Source organism: Lagenorhynchus albirostris, chromosome 9 (genome assembly GCF_949774975.1).
Source record: "Lagenorhynchus albirostris chromosome 9, mLagAlb1.1, whole genome shotgun sequence".
NCBI classification, from domain to species: domain Eukaryota; kingdom Metazoa; phylum Chordata; class Mammalia; order Artiodactyla; family Delphinidae; genus Lagenorhynchus; species Lagenorhynchus albirostris.
Window position 1 is genome coordinate 96,035,491 of NC_083103.1, and position 20,898 is coordinate 96,056,388.

At 52.7% G+C, this 20,898-nt stretch overlaps 1 protein-coding gene across 8 annotated transcripts in view; it reads left to right on the forward strand.

Annotated features, from left to right (window-relative positions):
* Positions 1 to 5,200: 5,200 nt before the first annotated feature.
* The window catches only part of POU2F3 (POU class 2 homeobox 3), an 80,523-nt gene continuing 64,825 nt past the window's right edge, over positions 5,201 to 20,898 (forward strand). For 4 of the 8 annotated variants that reach the window (XM_060160605.1, XM_060160603.1, XM_060160608.1 and 1 more), the window contains exons 1-2: positions 5,201 to 5,377; positions 11,983 to 12,051. In XM_060160605.1, coding sequence (XP_060016588.1) covers positions 5,350 to 5,377; positions 11,983 to 12,051 — 97 coding nt within the window. In that variant the 5' untranslated portion in view covers positions 5,201 to 5,349. Of the gene's footprint in view, positions 5,378 to 11,965; positions 12,052 to 20,898 lie in introns of those variants that run through there. The other 4 variants (XM_060160614.1, XM_060160609.1, XM_060160610.1 and 1 more) reach the window with 3 other exon arrangements.

A 20,898-nucleotide genomic window follows, 5' to 3' on the forward strand; every position in this document is an offset into this window, starting at 1 on the left:
TTTCCACGTCTTGTACTCTGTGATCTAGCCGCCTTGTACTGTGTGGGCTCCCCGCAGTGTGCCACGCACCCTCCTGGCATATGCCGTTCCCTTTGCTTGTACGGCTTAGGCTCCCTTCCCCCTACTACCTCTTACCTGGGGATTTCTGCTTAGATGTCCCTGCCTCTAAGAAGCCTTTCCTGATGCCCACCCCCAGACTCAGGTAAGACGTGCCCTACTGTGGGCCCCCATAGTCCCCCCTATTTCCCTGGTACAGCACAGGCCCCAGGATGACGGACTTACTGTTCGCTGGTCCGCAAGCATCGCCAGCCTGTGAGCTTCCTGAGGGCAGGGACACTGCCTGGTCTCTGTTCTGTTCCCTGCCCCTAGCCCAATGCACAGCTCCGATGGGTACTCAGTTCCCAGCTCCAGATGGATGAATGGACCGATGACACTGTCCTCCTATGTGTGCGGGTGTAGGATTGGCGTGGAGCTCAGAAGCTCCGGAGGGCAGTGTGGGATGTAGGACGTTTTAACCAGCAGAGCTGTCCGGCAACAGGACTGACAGCCCGTCAAGGCGGTGACTGGGTGACTCCAAAACTGGGCTTCCATGGTAAAGTCTGGCCTTGGATGGGGAGCACGGACCAGAAGACCCAACAGCAGCCTGAAACTAACACTCAATATCTCCAGCTGGCCTGGAACTGGGGCCCTTGCCTGGGGTTCCCCCAGACATGGACCGCCACTCACCACAGGAGACAGTGGCGGCGAGACCGCTTGGAAGGAGAGGTTGGGGGGCGGGGTGGAGGTGGGGGTGGGCGTGGGGACTCAAGTCAGGATCATACACGCCTATCACCACAAGAGGGCGCCCTGGGCTTAGACTTGCCCTGAGCGTGCAGGGGGACCAGGCAGGGAGAGGCTGGTCTTGAGGCAGGGCTCTGCCCCAAGGTGTGATTAGACTGGCCGGACCCAGACCCAATGCTGGCCCCGAGGTCAAAAGAGTTCATCGGAGGACAGGATTGTTATGCTGTTTTAAAATTAAATACATATATTATTATCTATTATTCAAAACCTTCAAGAGCAAAATGGGCAATGAGTTTGTGTGTACTCCCTCTAGACGGGTGGGGTGGGATGTCCATGGTTGAGGCTCAGCGTTAGGGATATCAGGGGCAGGAAACAGCTGTGTCCTCTCCCATCCACTTCCCTGGAAAGTTGCTTTATTGTGGTTCCCAGTGCACCTCTCACTCTGTCACCCTGACACGAACCCCCTCCACCCCCATCCTGCAATACTCCTGGCAACTGTGCCACGAGATTGACTCTGAGGTGTGGTTTTAAAAGGCCTCTATCTTCCTTCCATCCACTCTTTTAGGAAGCCTGAGCACGGATTCAGTCCCTGAGGTCACCCCAAGGCAGGGAGCTGACCCCCGCCCCACATCCCCCCGCTCTGGGCCCTACAGCCTATCTGGCAGACAGAAAGAGCTAGAAAGGACTTGCTACTTGGTGGCCTTCCAGGACACCTGGCTCTCCACCCTTCTCCCAATCCTGACAACTCACACCAGCTGACATGACAGGAAATGAGGGTGAGCAGAAAGGCCTGCGGCCAAGAAATCCACTTTGCTGAGGTAGGGAACAGGGTGCGGGCCCACCTCGCTCCCCGAGCACCTCCTCCAGGGCTACAGCCTGTTTCCAGCAATGTGTCTGGACGGGGAGGCTTAGCTCCTAGAGCCTTCCGTCCTTGAAGCAAAAGAAGCTGCTAGCATGCTCACATAGAAATGGGGCCGGGGCGGCGGGGGTGGGGGGGCTCGTAACTTCCTAGAGGTGCAGCCGAGGGGATCAGACGTGATCCCAGGAGGACCAGAAGGACCCCCAGGAGGGATCCACGTTGATCACAGTTTGGCGACAACAGGATCCTGGAGTTAGGCTTTGGCTGCTCTCTGAAAAAGCCCTCCAGCTGTTGAGAGGGTAGGGGGTAAAGGAGGAAGTGATGGGTCATTTGCATATCATTTGTATGTGATTTGCATGGTGCTCTTTTGATGTCCAAAGGCACTGAAATTTCCTGTCTTTGCTTCTTTTTCCCTTTCTTTCCTCTGTTCCTTTCTAACCTCCAGGCAACTCCCTATCTCTCTCCTCTTCCCCACAGCTTTTTCTCTTCCTGGCTAAACAGAGAAATGGGGTATTAGGCCACGGAGGTGGCACCTTCCCCACCTCCCACCTGCCCAGAACTCAAAGAGCTGATTTCATGGAGACCATGAGTGTTCCATAGAAGCACTCATGGTCTCCATGAAGGAGGGAGGGACAAAGGGGTCTTGTGCACTCCTGTTCCAGTTCATCTAGTTGAAATGGTCATCAAGCAAGTCACAGAGGGAAGGAGTAAAAATCATCGAACCCTGCCCCTTGCCCCACCCACCCTTCAAAGGCCCAGAAAGAACAGAAGAAGGAGGAGCAGAGAGAACAGAGGGTCTCTGCTCTGCCTTTGCTTGCCGTCGTGTGACCTTGGGCAAGTCCCACCCCCTGTGGACCTCTGGTCCCTCATACGATTATCTAGGTTCCTTCCACCTGGACTTGTATGCTCATAGAAGGGAAGAGCAGAGAAGGGGAGACTCGGGCTCAGACACTGGAGGCCAGCATTAAAAGTACCAGCTTTGGAGTCAGGCAGGCCTGGTCTAAATTTCAACTCTGCCATCTACTAGCTGCATTAACCTCCCTGAACCTCAGTTTCCTCATCTATAAAAGGAACCTAAAAATTGCATGTTCCTCCTAAAGGTGTGATGACTGAATAAAAAGGTACATGCCCAGCACGTAGCACTTTCTTGGCCTATAGAAAGCATTCAATCAATATGGATTGAATGAATGAGTAAGTGAATGAAGGTGAGGTCCTGTCTGCTACCTCTCCCCCACCCCTCTCACCTTCCCATCCTTCCCCCAATCACCCCCTCTCCTGGTCCGGAACCCAAAACTGTCCTTCCAACTCTGAAGCTATAACGCCCCATCTCTTCCCCAATGGGCCCCATCTCCGAGGGTTCCACCCCCACCCGCATCCCCAGGACCCCAGTATCCTAGGATGCTAGAGCTGGAAGACCCTTAGAAATCATTAGGTACATGCTCCTCTGGCTTCTGGAAAACTAAAGCCCAGAAAAGAAATGTAACTTTGCACATGGAAAAGAGAAACAGGTTCCAGATACTGGTGGTCAGAGAATCAGACCCTTGGGGAACATGGCTATACAAATGCTATGCAAATAGAGATATGGAAATCACAAGCGCACAGGGGTATATAAACTATGTGCAGGCATTTTTCTAGGATGATGGTAGGTGAAGTGCAGTTGTAGATAAGAAATGGCCTCAGGCTTGGGGCCAAACCTGAAGTGGAGGAAGGGAGGGAAAGTAGAGGAAAGAGGAGGGAAGGAAGGGACAGTCTGGCAGTGTGCCAAGGTGTGGGGGGCGTGTCTCTGGGTTCACTAGGCCTCTGAAAAGCTACTGATCTCTTTCCTCAGCCAGAAGAAACAGGAAGAGAGTCTCCTCCCTTCTTGCCAAGAGTGGGAGGAAGAAAGGTTGGTGCGACTGGGGGAGAGTGGTTTGTGTGGACCCGAAGAAGCACTTGTTAAACGCTTTCCCTCCAGGGCCACTGTGGCACCCACTGGGCCCTTTCTGACACCTGCTGTGTACCCTGCACAGTGTTTGGTGCTGTGGGGGCAGCCAATCAGTTAACGGCCAGGAGATAGGATAAGAAAAGTCCTGCAGAGCGAGCCACAGGGCTATTAAGAACATTGAAACGTTATGGTAATTTAATAACAGATCAGATCACTTCCAGCCTCAGAAGGAGGTGGCATTTGAATAGTGCACGAAGGGAGAAGAGTGCAGAGTTTTAGAATAGGAGCCCTGATACTTACTGGAAGGGTAACTGTGGGCACACTAAACTCTCTAAGCCTCATTTTTCCCATCTGTAAAATGGAAATAATAACAGTCCTGTCTTCGAGTTGTTATGAGGACTAAACAAGATCAGGTGCCTCTCAAGTGTTGGTTAGCACAGTGCCTAATGCACTGAAAGCTCAATAAATGCTGGATATTCTAATGGGGATTATTGGGGTGGATGGTGGGTGGACACACCAACTGGAAAGAACAGTGCAAACAAGGCATAGAGGCAGAAAAGCCCAGGACTTGTTCTGTAAGCAGGTTGACAGGGAGACCTGTCTGGAAAGAAAGGCGAGGTCTTGCCTGCTGTGGGCACACGGCTTTCAAGGCTTATACACAGGTGGTCTCTTCGCCTTGCCACCTCTTCCTGGGACCTGAAGAGTGGAGGAGAAGGGTGGGGGAAGCTCAGGTGACGAGTCTATGATGGGTGCTGCAGAGAGCACTGGAGTGGGAGTCCAGAGACCTGATCCCAGCCAGCTTCCTTCCACCACTAGGGAATTGTGTGCCTTTGGACAAGTCACTTCCCAGTTCTGTAAATGAGGAGGTGGCTGTTCCCACAGCCCCTGACACTAGTAAATAGCTTTCACATCATACTCTCATAGAGCCTCGCAGCGACCTGGGACCTGGTAGGGCAGGCAAGAGACACTATCTTCACCCAGAAAATGTGATAATTAGCTGGGCCCCATCTAGGTCCCAGGATGTGGTGAGGATGCACGGGGGGCCTAGCTGAGCTTGACCACCTGCTAACTTCAGATAGATAGATGCCAGTTAAGATTAACACCTGCCCCCCGTTTTACGGTTGAGTAAACTGAGTTCAGGGAGGTGATGAGCCTTGTCTCATGTCACACAGCCCGGTAAGCGGCAGAGAGGTAGGATTCCAACACCAGATTCTTCCCAGCGCACTCCCGCGGCTTCTCCAAACACTTCCAGAGCTCCTCGCAGAGCTGGGGTGTCTGTCCAGACGGAAGCTCAGCCCGTCCCCCCGCCGCCCCGCTGGTTAATCTGCCAGGGGTTCCTCAGTAGGGCAAGCTGTTGGGCCGGGCGCGGTGGGGAGAGGCCATTGGCGGGTCCGAGGTGGACAGGTGTTCCGCAGGGTCAGGACCCGCCCCGGCAGCACCGCCTGCCCCCTCCCCCGGCCCCCGGCTCCCCGAATGCAAATCACTGCTTTGCCTGGGCCGGGGGCCAGGCGCGGGGGCCCTGCCAGGGGGCGTGGCCCGAGGCCCCCGCCCCGCCGCGCCGCGTGCTCACCTGGGGCGTGTGGCAATCCCGCCGCGCCGAGTGCTGCCCGGTGGGCGGGAGGGAGCAGCGGAGCGCGCTACGGCTGCGGCGACGGCTCCGGCGGCGGCTTCCGCGGCGGCGGCGGCCGGGGGCGGGAGGAAGGAGACCCTGGCTTCCCCGGAGGCCCGGCTGGGGCAGCCGCGAGGGGCCTGGGGGGAAGCTGGCTTTGGCCCCGCCTGGGGCAGGATGGTGAATCTGGAACCCATGCACCCAGGTGAGGGGCGGAGGGCACGAGCTCTGACAGGTGTCACTGTGCTCGGGCAGGGGCGAATGACAGGGGCGCCGCTCTCGGGGGGTCTTGTTCCCCAGCGGCCAGGAGAGGGCAGTGTGGATAGCGGGTCGCCCCGAGCTGGCGGGCGCAGGGTCCGTCTGGGGGACTTTGGGGAAGAATGAAGGTAAGGGCTACGGTGGAGGATGGGAGGGCTTCTGAAGCCTCGCATCTGGAGAGCGCTGGCATCTGGAGAGCCGCAGCCCTGTGGGACCTGGGCGTGCTGAGCTGTGGTAGTCTCGGGGAAGTTGCCCTGTTCACTGGTTGCAGAAGGGTGGCTCACTGGCTCAGCCAGGGGTGTGGACCTTGGAGTGCAGAAGTGAGAGAAATACGTGTATCCACATGTTGCGTGTTTGGTGTCCCAGGCATTTACGTGAAGTATGGGGAGAGTGGATATTGGTAAGGTCTAGGGGGTGCCTAGGAAAAGTGAGTGGAGCTGGGCATTTACAGAGGCACACCTGGGGCAGGTGCCATGGTGCACACGTATTGATCAGGGCCTAGGGAAGCATGTGTCCGTGTGTGTCAGAGGTGAGTCTACCTGTCCCCATGTGTGTTGGGAGAGGAGGTGGAGCAGACCCCACCCGTGAAGGTGTACCTGCTCCCCTGCTCCGTGAGCCTAGGCAGTGCCGTAGGCTGGTGCGCGGCGGAGCCGGGGAGTCCGCGTGCGGGGGCTGAGCCGGAGCTCTGTGGGACGCACAGGAGGAGAAGCCTGCACAGGGCCCTGTGGGAAAGCGCTTCCATCTCTGTGTCTGGGGGGTGGGGGGGGCAGTGAGAGATACATCCTCTGTGTTCTATGTCCCATGGATTTAGATACCAAGCCCTCCTCTCCTCAGGGGTGGGAACCTAGGCCATGGAAATGCGTTTCTGGGAGTCAGTTTCCCCTGCGTGAAAGGTCTATGGGCATGGAGTGAACCAAGACCCCTCCATTCACCCTGCTGATCCCTCCTTCCACAGCCAGGCAAGGACTGGAGCTACTAATCCTGGAGGTCGGACTTGGTGTCGGGGTGGGCCTTCTGGAGGTCTGAGGGCCTGAGCAGAGACGGACTGACGTGGAGAAAGCTGAGCCTGATTTGGCCATTTCAAACCAGCAACTTGCCTCTTAAAGGGGGCAACACCCAATGAATGACCTTCATTAAGGACTTCAGGGCTGTTGACGGGAATTTTGTTACCTGCTCTCCTTTCTGGAGGAAGAGTGAGGGAGTCAATTCTCATGACCTACCCCAAGGAGCAGGGCAGGCTGGAGGCTTTGGCCCTTCCTGGAGCCGCCAATCCTTGAAATCAAGCAGCAGTGGGTGCACGGGGGAGACCCAGTTTCCCAGACGCAGTCCTGGTGGGGCTGAGTGAAAACCAGCAGACGGTGAGGTGTTAGCTCTGAGTGGATCCCCAGGTGCCAGGACATGCCAGGGAGGGCTCGGTGTGGCGGAAAGAATCATCCAACTGGGTATCATCCAATGGTTGGGGAAAGTCCATTTTCAGACCTCGTAGCACCAGCATGGAGCTGGACATAGCTGGGGGCAGATCCCGGGTTCTCCTTTCTCCACTTTCCACCAAGAAGGCCTAGGTGTGCATGGGAGCAAAACCTGAAGGCACACCCCCCAGTGGGAAGTTGTTTAGGACCAAGATCAGAGACTTCCTGGGGGTTTTCCACCTCATTGTCTACTGGGGGCTCCTGCTCTGGGGGAAGTGGGAGGAGGGGGGGCAGCTGGGACCCAGCAGGGAGGCCGCCTGGGGGCTAAGAGGATCTAGCCCAGAGCAGGAAAGAGAGGGTGAGGTTGAGGTGAGGAGGCCAAGCCCTCCATGCCTGGCCTGGGAGGAAGCTCCAGGCTGACGCTTTTCAGAAGCCCAGGCACCTCCCCCAGCCCTGTCCCCTGCAGGCAGACACAAAGGGGGTGATTGAGCTAAACCCAGGGTGCGCTGACTCCTCAGGCGGGTTCTCCGTCCACCTGTTTACCTCGGGTGGGTGACCTGAGTCATCTCTCTACATTTGCTTGCCACTGCTCCCCAGCCCGCTTCTGTAATCCATCTCCCCTCAGGGCTGCCTGGCCTCCCTGTGAGGTTTCCTGGCCTCTCTGTGGTGTCTGGTTCCCCTTTGGAGACCTCAAAGGGATCGCTCAATTTGGGACTTTCTGTGGGGCCTCTCTAACTAGGTCTCCATTTGAGGGCTCCCTTTGCTGGGTCTTCTCAGTGGGCTTTTTAGTCCGGGGTCATCTTTGTAAGGTCTTTCATCGAGGGCCCTGCTGTGGGGTCTCTGAGCGAGGATCCGTCTATGGAGTGTCTCCCTGGGGGCCCCTCTCTAGGGTGTCTCAGTCCAGGATCCTCTCTGTGGAAATCTGGTCTCTTCTGAGCCCTACTTTTCCCCTCCCAGTGATCCTGTGTCCTGCGGATGCGTTATAAGCAGCACTTGCCCTGTAAATCCCCAGTCCTAGGCCCTTGGGGATTCCCCCTCCATGGATCTACTGCAACAGTTTGGGGGGGGGTTGGAGGGGGAGCAGGGGCACACAAAGTAATGCGTAAGGTCCCCCACTCAGCAGCTCCGCAAGCACTGCGGCCCCTGAGTCAGCCCATCTTTTTGCTCTGATAACCTGGGTACCAGCCGTGATTCAGGTTGGCCTGGGACCTCAGCACTTTGTATTTTGTAGCACACCTCTCACGTGGGAGCACAAACACCTGAGCAGGCATGAGGTCACCAGACACAGGGGCACCCAGGCTAAGGAGGGGCTCCTCCCTCCCAGGCCCAATGCAGGTAGACAAGAGTCAGACAGAAAGCTCAGGAGGGAGAGAAGAGATGGAGGAAACAGTGGGAAACCAGCCGGAGGGGGACGCCTGGTTAGTCCCAGAGCATCTCTTTTTTGCCCTTTTCCTCACTGTGAGCTGTTCTCTATCAGCGTTGGGAAAGGAGGATCGAGTCTCACAGACTGATACCAGTTCCAGCTCAGGACCATTGGGTTGGAAGGTCTCTTGAGAGGAAGTGCATTTCTCTTGAAGAAGAGGCGAGAAGCATCTCCTCCAGGGGAAAGTTGGAGCCCTGGCTCGCTCAGAAGTAGGACCGGTGGCCCCTTGAATTCCCTCTGGTAGAAGTGCCTGAAGCAGTGGGTGTGGGAGGGAGAAGTCAGGAGGGAGCTCCAGTCCCTTCCGAAGAGATGAAGATGGACAGTAGGAGAGAGAGTAGTGGGCCTTTTGTTTTCCTGGCGTAGCCTGGACCCAGGAGGTCCAGGACACCGTGGACACTCAGCCTGCAGCCTGGGGAAGTGCTGCCCCTTGGACTTTGCTCCTGCAGGTTCACACACACACATCCTGGTTCACAGATGTGTAAGGAGGGGCTGCTGCTGGGTCATGCCAAGGCACAGGGAGGTCAAGGCCAGCGGCCAACATTTCGCTCCAGCTTCAGCGGGTGACAGCGCCAGTGAAGCAGATGAGGGGCTGCATCTGGTATCTGGGTTCTTACACGGACCAGCTGAGTCTCCCCAGGGAAGGGAGTGATGGCAAGGAGCCTCCTCAGTTGCCAGCTGAGATTAGAACAGCAGAGAAGCCTGACCACACCCCACACCTCTCTCACTCACCTCCGGCATGTGCTGTCCGACAGGCGAAGGGTTATGGCATCTCGGCGAGTTTCGGTGTTGGCCCATTTTTAGGCTGAGACCCAAGAGCTCGTCCCACCCATCAGCCTCGGCCTCCTACCCAACAGGAACAGGTTCTCAGTGTCTTAACATCCTATGGGAGTTAAGAGGTTTCACAGATCATCTCAGCCTGACCCTCCATTCAGACTCAAATCCCTGTCCAATGCCGAAGTGTCACAATGTTGCTCCCATAATGGATACATCCAATGAGTAGATGTCCTGGAAGAGTGTGGAGCCTTTGACTCCTTCAAAAGTTAATTTTAGACATGATTAGGACTACCTTTCATGCTAATTTAAAAGATCAGAGAGATGGCTTTTGGGTAGAGTTAAAGGTGGTGCAGGGAATGGGTGTTGGAGGAGTGTTTGGGTTACAGGCATAGAATTATGGTTTAGCTAAAATGTCACCCTTCTTAAACGTCAGATGTTTGAAATAAGTTGATTCAGAATACCTGGTCATCATCCCACCCTCACTACCTCTTAAACTCTTCTTGTCCCCATGAGCGTTTTTCCCATGAAGTCAGAATTGGGAGAATGCAGATGGCTTCCCAGGTAAAGGACAAATTATGATACTGCTTAGACAGAAAAACCAAAGCTGTTAACTGTAATGGAAGAAGGGGACTCCGATCGAAGCCTAAGTATCTGTTTAGTTAATTCATTTATCACGTGCTTCCTTTGTGCCAGGAACTGTGCCAGGCGGTTTTCATTCAGTATCTTATTTGCTCCTCACTATAACTCTGGGAAGTATCATTTTTCTCATTTTTTTTTTTTTAGCTGAGAAAACTGAGGTTCAACTCTGTGGCCAGGGTCCCCCTGTGCTAGTTAAGATGGCACTGGGATTAAATCCAGGTCTGTCTGCTGTCAAAACCCATGCTCTGAATTCCCAGCGCCACTGAAGCAGGTTTAAAAGCCCACTGAGAGGGCTTCCCAGTGGTTGAGAGTCCGCCTGCCGATGCAGGGGACATGGGTTCGTGCCCCGGTCTCGGAGGATCCCACATGCCGCGGAGCGGCTGGGCCCGTGAGCCATGGCCGCTGAGCCTGCGCTTCCGGAGCCTGTGCTCCGCAACGGGAGAGGTGGTGAGCACTCACCCCCTCCCGCCCCTTCCCAGCAGTCTCTGACGTTTTCTCTGCACTGTTGAAGGATCCCTATGGGGAAGTGTAACTGAGCCGATCTATAATAGGCAATGCCCAGCTCCAGCGTGGCCCTTCATGGGTGGGACGAAGCTAAGCCCATTTCCCCCCTGGAGCAGAAAGCGTGGAGTAGCAGAAGCCCTTTGCAGACCTGTCCGGGTGGCCCACACTAGTTACTCTGCATATTCATGCATGACAGACTGTACAAAAAGTTTCAAACTGCAGCAGGAAGGACTTTGGTTAGGCTGGAGAAATGCCTTCTTAAATGTAGTGCACTGAGAGGGGTGGCAAGTGTGGCTGCAGGTTTCCCCTAGAGGTCTGTAACCACGCAGGACAGTGTGGATGTCTGGGGAGGGCTGTACGGAGCTCCAAGTATTTACCTGGGAGTCATCACTTTGACCGGTCTCAAAACTATTCCTCAAACTACAGTGGCTCCCAAGGTTGCTTACTCCCTCCCCTGCTCCTGGGGTGTTCCAAGGGCTGTAGAACCTCGGGACTCCCCATCTCTGTCTTGCTTGGCATAGCAGTCACCCCTCCTGCACTGCAGTCACTGCATCCCCTGGGACCACACTTTAAACCTCTGCCAGAGCCACACACATCATTGCCCTAAAAAAAAAAAAAAAAAGTAGAAGAAGAAGAAGAAATAAAAGTCGGTTTCTTCCTGCTTTTCCTGGGGCGGAGGTCCACCCTTCTCCCTCGTCCTGGTCATCTCCAGACCTCAGACATCCAGACTGTCAACTGCCCAATTATGTGGCCCAAATTAAGACGGGGCTGCTTACCCGGGATTGGCTGGGGGGCCGGGTATGCAAATTGGCTCACCAAGACTTTATCTGGTTTGAAAGAGTTAAAGTGCTGCCCCAGAGAAGGGGGGGGGGCCAACATGATTTGAATAAAATATTCTTCTGTCTTTAACGGCTTCAGTATTGGGGTGGTTTCATAAGGAGAGGAGCTGAGAGTGAGTTAGCTCAAAGTTGTCTCTTTCCTTCTCTTTGCTGACCCTTGAGGAGACTTAGGGGCCTCTTAGGCAGCGGCAGCTGTCTGTTGTGGGTAAATGTTTAATTTACTGAAATGAAGCAGGGCAGAGAGGCCAGACCCGCAGCACTTGGGGGCTGAGACAGGGGGCCTTGTGTAGGTCTTCTCTCTCCGCGGGACGCTGACCCGCCTGCCATCCCTTTCTTACTGAGAACGTTGAAGGAGTAGGAGAGAAGGTAAGGGTTCCCAAGGAGGGCCACACAGGAACTAGGGTTTGATCACCAGACAGTGGGTTGACCTCTGAGAATCAGGCAGAGAATAGAGGCAGGATTGGCTAAAAAAGATGAGAAGGGCAAGCCTTGGTTCAAGGGTGCTCTTACCTCTCAAGGTAGAGTTATTATGAGGGGGAGGACGGGAGATGGATATTTCTTGTGCTACTTTAAAAAATAACAGACATCCCCCAAATCCCAAAGGAAATGAGGATGGAGAATGAGGAGCATTCTCCCCCATTCCCCTCCCTCCGCTGTACCCTTCCCCTTGTTAAATTTTTACCAACTGAGCCTGGTGATAGAAGGAAGTGGCCGTGAATGATGCAAAGGGGAGAGACCCTGCAGTAGCACTGGAGAAAGGGGGAAAGGAGGCAAGCCTGGGACGAGGGGATATGTGCCCCAAGCTTATGAATATTCTAATAGTTGTATGTTTAGGAATCAGGAATTTGAAAGTCTGATGCTTGTTGTAATTACCCATTCATCTTCGCTGTTTAGTTAAAGCCACATATGTCATAGTGAGAAAAATTGTGACCTGTTACTAAAATCAGTTGTGTTCTCCCTGCAGATATCAAGATGAGTGGGGATGTAGCAGATTCTACAGTTGCTCGAAGTGCTCTCAGCCAGGTGGAGACAGGTAAGGGTCTTCTCTTCTGGGAAATGAAACAGAAAAGCAAGGGCAGGACAGAGTTACTGGAATTCATCGAATAATGGAATAACGTGGTACCTCTTCCGGCTTGGTCTTTCAGCCAATCAGACCCAAAGGCTGGGTCTTAGGAAATGAAGGGATTCCCTAGAGACAGGGGGTATGACCCTGGAGCCTTTGAACAGTAGACATCGGTGTACAACTGAACAAAGCCTCTGAAACTAGGCTAGGAAAGGGCCAGATCCTTAGAAACAAACAAGAAGTCAGGGAGGAGATTCACTTTTTTTTTTTCATTTTTAAGTAACATTTGTTTTTTTGCTTTTAGCTTTTTTTTACTATTTTTTAATAGATCTTTATTGCAGTGTAATTGCTTCACAATACCCTGTTAGTTTCTGTTGCACAACAAAGCAAATCAGCCATATGCATACACGTCCCCATATCCCCTCCCTCTTGAGCCTCCCTCCCGCCCTCCCTATCCCACCCCTCTAGGTCATCGCAAAGCACCGAGCTGATCTCCCTGTGCTATGGGGCTGCTTCCCACCAGCCAACTATTTTACATTCGATAGTGTATATATGTCGATGCTACTCTCACTTCGCCCTAGCTTCCCCCTCCCACCCCATGTCCTCAAGTCCATGCTCTATGACTACATCTTTATTCCTGCCCTGCAACAAGGTTCATCAGTACCATTTTTTTTTCAAGGCCCCTAGAAGCAGCAGGCTGTGTTCCCAGCTGCTACTGACTGACGGAAGGCAGAATGTGTCTCTGGTAGATGGGAACTAAGGCCTTTTAACCCCAGATTTCTCAATAATCCTACTCAAGGAACTAATCAAAGAGGCCCATGGACAAGTGTTCCTCTTCCAAATTACATGCATGTGGGTGGCAAACAGACCCAGAAAGGAGGGCTTGGTGCCTTTAGATGTCTTTGCTTTGTGAATAAAAGGAAAAGGAGAGGGAAGAGTTGAGAAGAAAGTTTCATAGCTCTCTCTCTCTTTTTTTTTTTTTTTTTTTTGCGGTACGCGGGCCTCTCACTGTTGTGGCCTCTCCCATTGCGGAGCACAGGCTCCAGACGCGCAAGCTCAGTGGCCATGGCTCACGGGCCCAGCCGCTCTGCGGCATGTGGGATCTTCCCGGACTGGGGCACGAACCTGTGTCCCCTGCATCGGCAGGCGGACTCTCAACCACTGCGCCACCAGGGAATCCCCTAGCTCTCTCTTTTAACTCCATAGTCCAAACCTTGCTTTGAAAGCTCCATATAATTAAAAAGAACTTGAAGAAAGATGAGCATAAGTTGTAACACCACCAAATAACTTTAATAGTATCCCAACAAGACCTCAATTAGTCTTTCATCTGGATCATTAGAGGCATAGAAATTAGAAGTGGAAGAGAATCGATGTCCCCCAGAGCTGAAATCTTTTCCCAAGTCTTCAGGTGCAGTCTAGTTCCATTCTTGAAGCTAAAAGACTCAGGATCAGGGACACGATAATTGGGGGTCTTGTGGAGGCATCTGCAGCATACATTTACCATAAACGTTTCTGCTCCTCCGCCCTCAATTTAGTCTTGAAACTGTCTGTTTACACGGGTAGTGGTACATGTTTTATACTTTGCTTTGTGTCTGGGAACAGTTAAGCTTGGAGAGAGTGGGCCAATTGCAACCATTTGTCAATTGATTTATTAGCTGAGTATGTTTAAAGGTCTGTGGAGTGGGGTGTCTGTTCTCCCCAGTTGTGAAGAAAATTCCCTTTCATCTCCAGAACTCCAGCAAGGCTTTCATATCAGTTCACCTGATGAGTAGTAATAGGTACATCTCTGCTCTGAACTATTCCCTAGAGAAAAACCAGAGTCCAGAAGCCTTGATTCAGAAGTTGAGTCACCCTTTCCCAGTAGCAGGCTGGCTAGAGCTGACCCTGTTCACCTGGGCCAGGTATATTGCCCCAGGTATGTGGTGACACAGCTAAGAGAGTGTCCATGAGGGTGGAAGTCCACACTTAACAGGATAGCTCTGGTGCTCTGTTATTAGTTACGGGACCAAGTCAAGACAACTGTGTCAGGAGTGAGAAGGACCTACATGAGACCCTGAAAAGCGATCCAGGAGACAGAGGGAGTTCAGAACCTGGGGATTAGGAAGGTTAAGGCGTTACAGGCAGTCTCAGCAAGCTCTGCCCTCCTGTCTGGGACTGTGGGAGCTTGAAGGAGAAAGGTTGAAGGAGAAAGAGTCTGAACATAAACTGGGACTTTCAGAATACGAGTGTCATCTCAGTGTCTGCCAGTTCAGAATGTGACCTTGGACCAGCCGCTTTGCTTCCCTAGGAGGCAGGAACAGATGACCTTTGAAGAGTATGGATTTAGAATCAAACAGACCTGGGGTAAGAATCACAGCTCTGCTGCTGACTGGTTTATGTGATCTGATGAGTTAGTTTAGCCTGATCTCTTCTAAAGAGGACAATCAATGTCCATCGTAGAGAGTGGGTTGAGGGTTAGCTGAGATATTTAAAGCCCTCAGCACAGTGCTTGGCACATTGACAGCTGCGGTCATCATTTCCTCTAATGGCATCATTAAGATTCTGTAATATACACAACGAGACTTGATGCTAAGTGTTCTGGGGCTGCAGGTAGCTGGGGTGCCCTTCTCCCCTTCACTCAGGCCAAGTGGATCAACCCTACAGGTTGATTTTGTTCCTTCCACCATTCAGGGAAAGAGTCTGTGTGGGTCCTCCTCAACTCCAAAGAGTCCCTTTAGTTCATCTGTCAGAACGCCTCCATTCCCAGATCCTTCACTTCTAGCGGCTCAGCTTGGTGCTGGTAGCATCCTTACTTAGGTGACTGTCAAATTACTGCATGTTTTTAAGGGCAAGAAAAAAAGAGGCAGCTAATTAAAGTAACCAAGCTTCCTGGAAAGTCATTCTGACTCATTTTCTACAGAGGAAAACTTATCGTGAGTCACAGCGATTACCAACTTGGTTTAATGGCTTCCTTTGGATTTTTAAAAGGCAGATTCCCCTCCCCAACAGTGCCTGAATTAAGGGGTGGTTTGTCTCTGGGTTTTAAAGAAACTATAAACAAAGGTGACCTAGAAAGCCCCAGCTCCCTGAGAGCACCCTCTGTGTTGTGTGAAATCCCCAAGGTGCACGAGGTGGGAGCTGGGAAAGGGAAGTGAATTTCCCCTCCACACTGGCCAGGACTGCAAAGGAGAGCGTTCTCTAGTCCAGACACAGACCTCCCGGTTGGTAGAGACGTGGCAGGGAAGCTAGCTCATCCTTTCCTTTCCTTCGGTCTATGAGGAAGCCGAGGCATGGGTGGACAGAGGAGAAATTCAGTGTCTTTGTGACAGCACTCGGGACCAGAGAAGACTCCCGATCCCCTGGCCAGTGTTGTTTCCACACCCTGCAGAAGACTGAGGCCAAGCTGTTTCTAGATTTCTGAACTATCAGCTTTTCTATCCTTCCTCTTACTTCCCGTTTTTACTTTTCCTTCCTTCTTGCGACTGACACCGATTTTTTTTTTTTCCGGTTCTCAACTGAGTGGTTGATAAGAACATAGCCTTACCCACATTTCAAAAGCTCCCAGCTCCATAACTGACCATCCCCAAGCACCCAAGCAGATAACCCTATGACTTTTGACCACTCTGGTCACAGTGTAGCCTCCTACACAGGGGGAGGACAAATACGGTGGGCTTGAGAAGAAGAAGGGAAAGGCCAGTCACATCCACGGAGCCTCCTTCCCATACCCAGGCCCGTGGAGCCAACTGTACATGCATTACCTCATTTAATTCTTACAATTGCCATTTTTATCAATGAGGAAATTGTGGCTCAGAATGAGAAACTAACTAGCCCAGGATCACACAGCTTCTAACCAGTAATCAAACTCAGTCCTGACTGCAGTCTATTAACTCCCTGCAGATTATTGGGCAAATGTTTTCCCACCCAGACATTTATTTTCCTCCCCATTAAGGAGGGTTTGGGGCTGGATAGCCTCTAAGGGCTGAATTTTTAAAGATGTGTATGCAGTTCTGCTTTTCCATATTCTCTGCCATCAGTTCCCACACTGTGCATTTGTGTGGGGACTTCCTCAGCCCTGAGCTCTGCCCGTCTACCCCGTCACCTCCCTCAGCCCCTATATCCCCTCCTTCCACCACCCCTCTCAGCCCGCTCTCCTTCTGACACCTCCAGCTGCCTTGCTCTGTTCAGGCTCCGTCCTCTTCTCTGACCTCGCTGGCAGTCCTCGCTTGTGTCAGACCCTGGGCTCAGAAAGATGACGAAACAGTCCCTGTCTTCCAGGAGCTTTCCTCCAGGGCTTCATGGTGGAGTGGATCACAGGGCCAACCTGTGTTTGGAAGAGCACGTTCAAACAGTGCGTTTGGACTTTACAACAATTCTGTGAGGGTAGATGACACCATCCCACTTTGCAGACGGGGAAGTTGAGGCTGGTTAGCTGATCTCCCCAGGGTTCTGTATCTAGCAAATGACAGAATTAAACTTGGGTCTTTCTAGTGACTATTTACCCAGAGATGGTGGTGGGAAGACTGGGGACCAGCACAGGAAACCAGGGACAGAGGACACAAGAGAGTGGCGGCATCAGGGAGATGCCGAAATTATGGCAGGCGGCTCCAGCCAAGGGGCTTGGCTCTCCTCCTTGGCCAGAGGACAGCCAAGCCCCTGCTGGGGGGTTGGTCTCATCCAAGAGGCAGAAGCCTTGTCTGGTGCCAAAATGTGCTTGCTGGGGAAGAGAGGGAAAGAGCTCGGGTCCACTTACTCCCTTTGGTGAACTGTGGAGAGGGAGAATCTGGCCTTGGAGAGAACTGTCTCCATCTCTTCTCTCATCCTGGGCCAGCCTCACTGACACACCAGCCCCGGCTCCCCGCATTCTGCAGGCTCAGTTGTCATGGGTGGAGTGGGGGTTTGCAGGCCCAGATGACAGTGGAGCAGATGCCTTAGGACCCTTGTGCTGCTCAGAGATCTGGGAAGGAAGGGCTCCACGAGGGGAGCCCAGGGGAGGAAAAGGGGAGCAAGAAGGAAGGGGGTGGGGACCGGACTCTGTTCAGTCATCCCTTCCTGCTGCCCTTCTTCTTTGCTTCAGTTGCCTATCTGAGAGGTGAAATGGCTCACCGTGTCCCACCGTCCGGAAGGACCATCCAGGGGAGCTAGCTGTGTGGGGACCCTTTGGAGAGAGTCTCCTCACTTAAATCTGGCAACTTTCTGCATGGTTTTAAGACGGAATGGACACGATTATATAGGGGAGCCCAGAGAGGTTAGTGATTCTCCTTAAGGCCCAAAGAAATAATGAGTAACTGACCCAAGAAGAGAAGCCCCGTCTTGGTCAGTTCATTCCTGGGACCTCGCCATCTCCACCCTAGTGAGTCCCCAAGAAAAGAGCTAAGGATAAAGAAACTACGTCTCACTGCGACGAAGAGGTGCAGTTCCAGGCAGAAACAGGTGGAAGGCTCTAGAGACGTGTGTGGGTTTTAACCCAAATGTTTATGGAATAAAACTATTCTTTCAATGACAGAGAGGACGAGAGAAGTCTAGGAAGTACCTGGGGTGAGGTGAGACTTGGGGGAAGGTGCAGAACAGTCTCCTATTGACAGCTCTTTCTAAATGAGACACACAGGTGCACGCGTGTGCGTGCGCGCGCACACACACATACACACACCCTTTTATGATTAAATGACAGAGTGGGTGTGAAAGCACTTTGCAAAGTGAATGTCACCATACAAATACAGTCCATCATTAGGTTGATAATTATCAGAAACGTTCAGGAGACAAGACAAAGCTCTGTCACTGAGCAGTGTGGGACAAGTCTGCTTGTGCCTTAGACTCGAGTTTCCTTGTCATAATATGGCGGGAGAGAGTGCTTGAGGGAGTAAAGTGAAGAGAATGAGCTGGGTGGGCTCTAGGATTCAAGCCTGATGACTCTGGTCCTGTGCCTTGGTCTGTACCCACTCTCTCCCTTACCTCTCTGGAGGACAAAAAGGAAGCCACAGCCCCTCCAGATGTCCAGGGGGAACTGACATGAATCCCTGGATTCTGAGAGGATATCTTGTCCATACCTCTCTCTTCCTTTGAAGCCATTTCAAAACCATCCCTGGAAAATAAAGGATCCTGTTCTTAGAGCTATTTTCCCCTCATTTATCTTCCATCCTTAAGAAAAGCTAACCCCGCAATTTCTCTTGGCCACCTATTCTTGTAGGATACAATTCTCAGTGTCGGAAGTCCTTTCCTATCTCTTGTCTACAGCCCTCATGCTGCAGCCTAAGCCCCTTGCCCCTGGTTCTGGCCTTCTCAAACCAGAGTGGCTTCCATCTCACCACGTTTCCAGTTTCTGTGCAGGGAGATGAGGAGGTACTAATTCACCATCCAGGCTTCATACTGTGGCTGTGTGGGCCAGAGGTCCCGGGAGAGCAGCCTGTGGCGTCAGGAGGTACCTGCCTCTAGCACACAGAGAACCTCTGCAAATAGAAGAATTACTACAGCAGCTCCCACCTGTGCCACACTTTCTCACCCATCTAGTCCCAAACCCAAGCCCACAGGGCAGGACCATGCTGCTCAGATGAAAATGTTGTGAAGTGTTTTTAATAGCAGTGGTTTTTTATATGCTGCTTGAAATCAGGAGGTTTATAACACATTCGTGTCCAGAAATGAGTCACGATACTTTAAAGTCTAAGCACACTATATATGAGTGTGTTAGGAGTGTGTATGTCACAATCTCAAGAGGGGTAATAGTCCATATGGACTAAATTAGTACTTGCCTCTGGGTAGCAGGTATGTTTGTAAATATAAAATTACGTTAAACCTTAGCACCAGTGCAGGTGGATGAGCCAAGTCCTGCCTGACACCCGTCCCTCTTCCTCTCGGAGATCTCTTTAAGGAAGGCCACCTTCCCCACCCCAGCTGCCATCTCTGCAGCCCCCAGAAGAACATGGACCTCCTTTTCTCTCCAGCCTAAGAGGGAACAAAGCGAGGGGGCCGGGTGGGGGGGCATCTGTGTGCTGGCTTTTACCATCTGGAGTTCCGCTTGGTTTCATCAGCAGTCATTCCTTAGGGCACCGCTTCAAACAACGCGGGCTGCAGGACCGGTCGTTTTACTTCCGGTCTGTCACAGAGCAGTCCACAGTCCCACCGTGCAGGACTGGTATGCAGCTCGTACCCACCACACACATTCAACAGGGCCCAGACTTGTCTCCACTGCGTCCACAGGGAGCGCTCACTAATGACGTACTTGGGGTGCTGTGAACATTTCTAAATTCTTACTCTCTGTGTTTGGATGCATCTGGTCTCCGACCTTAATGAACAGCTCAGACCAGCCTGGCTGTTGGACCACACTTGGAGGTGCCCTGCATTAGAGGATAAGAGTGTGCATAAGAATGCCCCTTTCCTTTGGCATCCCATGGGCAATGGGTACATCTTATGACCTTCTTAGCATCCCTCCTACTCCCACTGTTGGTGCCGTGGGGGCAGTGATGGGGAGATCCAGCAGGAGAGGTCAGTCCCAGGCTATCCTTTGCTGCCAAGGGTGAAATGACACCCACCCCCAACCTGCTACCAACACACACACACACACACACACACACACACACACACACACACACACAGGCCCTGAGCAGCGTCCAGAGACTCAACACTGTAGCTTCTGGGCCTTAGCCCTTCACTAAGGCACCCAAATTGCAGCCCCCCTCCCTCATAAGCTGTGAGTAAATGCTTTTGGTCTCTTGGGTCCACCCTCCTCCTTAAGAAACAGTTACAGCAATGAACACCTGGTGTGGAAAAATGCTGAACAAGTGGAAAAAGAATTTGAAAAGAAATGAGCAGCCAAATTAGGGTTACGTCTTCGGGCTTGAAGAGCAGCCCCGTCTGGAGCCTGTGCCCCGCAACGAGAGGCCGCGATAGTGAGAGGCCCGCGCACCGCGATGAAGAGTGGCCCCTGCTCGCCACAACTAGAGGAAGCCCGCGCACAGAAACGGAGACCCAACACGGCCCTAAATAAATAAATAAATTTAAAAAAAAAAGAGTAAATCCTATTAAAAAAAAAAAAAGAGCAGCCCCAATCCGGACAACTGAAATGCAGTTACACTCCGTCCGCCCCACTCCCAAACACACAGACACACACACGCCCAACTCACACTCACGTGCAAACACACACGACTCACACAATCCCCACCTCAAAGCCCTCAGGGCAGGTTGGGCAGTCTGGTGGTGGGGTACACCCACTGGCAGTCTTCCTTTCTGGTCAAGGCTCTATCAAAGGCAGGCTGGGGTGGTGGTGGGGGGTGGTTTGTGAAACTACAGGAAGGGTAGGGGAGACGGAAGTTGGAGTCTCTGCCCGCATTTGCTAGTGGGTCCCCCTCGGGAAGGGAAGGGCTCTGCCAGGATGACCCATCCTTAGGAAGAGCTGCTGAGGGGAGAAGCAGGTGCAGCTCCCCTTGCCTCCTCTCACTCCCCACTCCCCACAGCCAAGGGGAAGAGGGGCAGACACGTCCTTAAAAGGGAAGCCCCGTGAGGTCATCCCAACTGGGGCTGCGTTCCTCTCATTGGAGCCTGAGGGTCTGGTAGGACAGGGCTGGGGAAGCTGAGCGAATGACCAGAGTCCTCAAAGGAGGCTGAATTTCATTTCTAGGGACTTCAGCCACGGACAGTTCAAAGTCCCCTCCTGGATTCTCCACGGGTTTAGAGCTGACTGTGGGGGAGCTCCTGGGTAACAGCAGGGCCCTGGGAGACTCAGGGACGGCAGGCCTTTGTGCCAAGCTCGGAGCACGGGAAACAGAGCTGCAGGCATCTCCCCAGAAAGCACTCGTGCTGTTGACTCAAAAAATAATAGGTGTTCATTTGCATGGCATTTTACATACA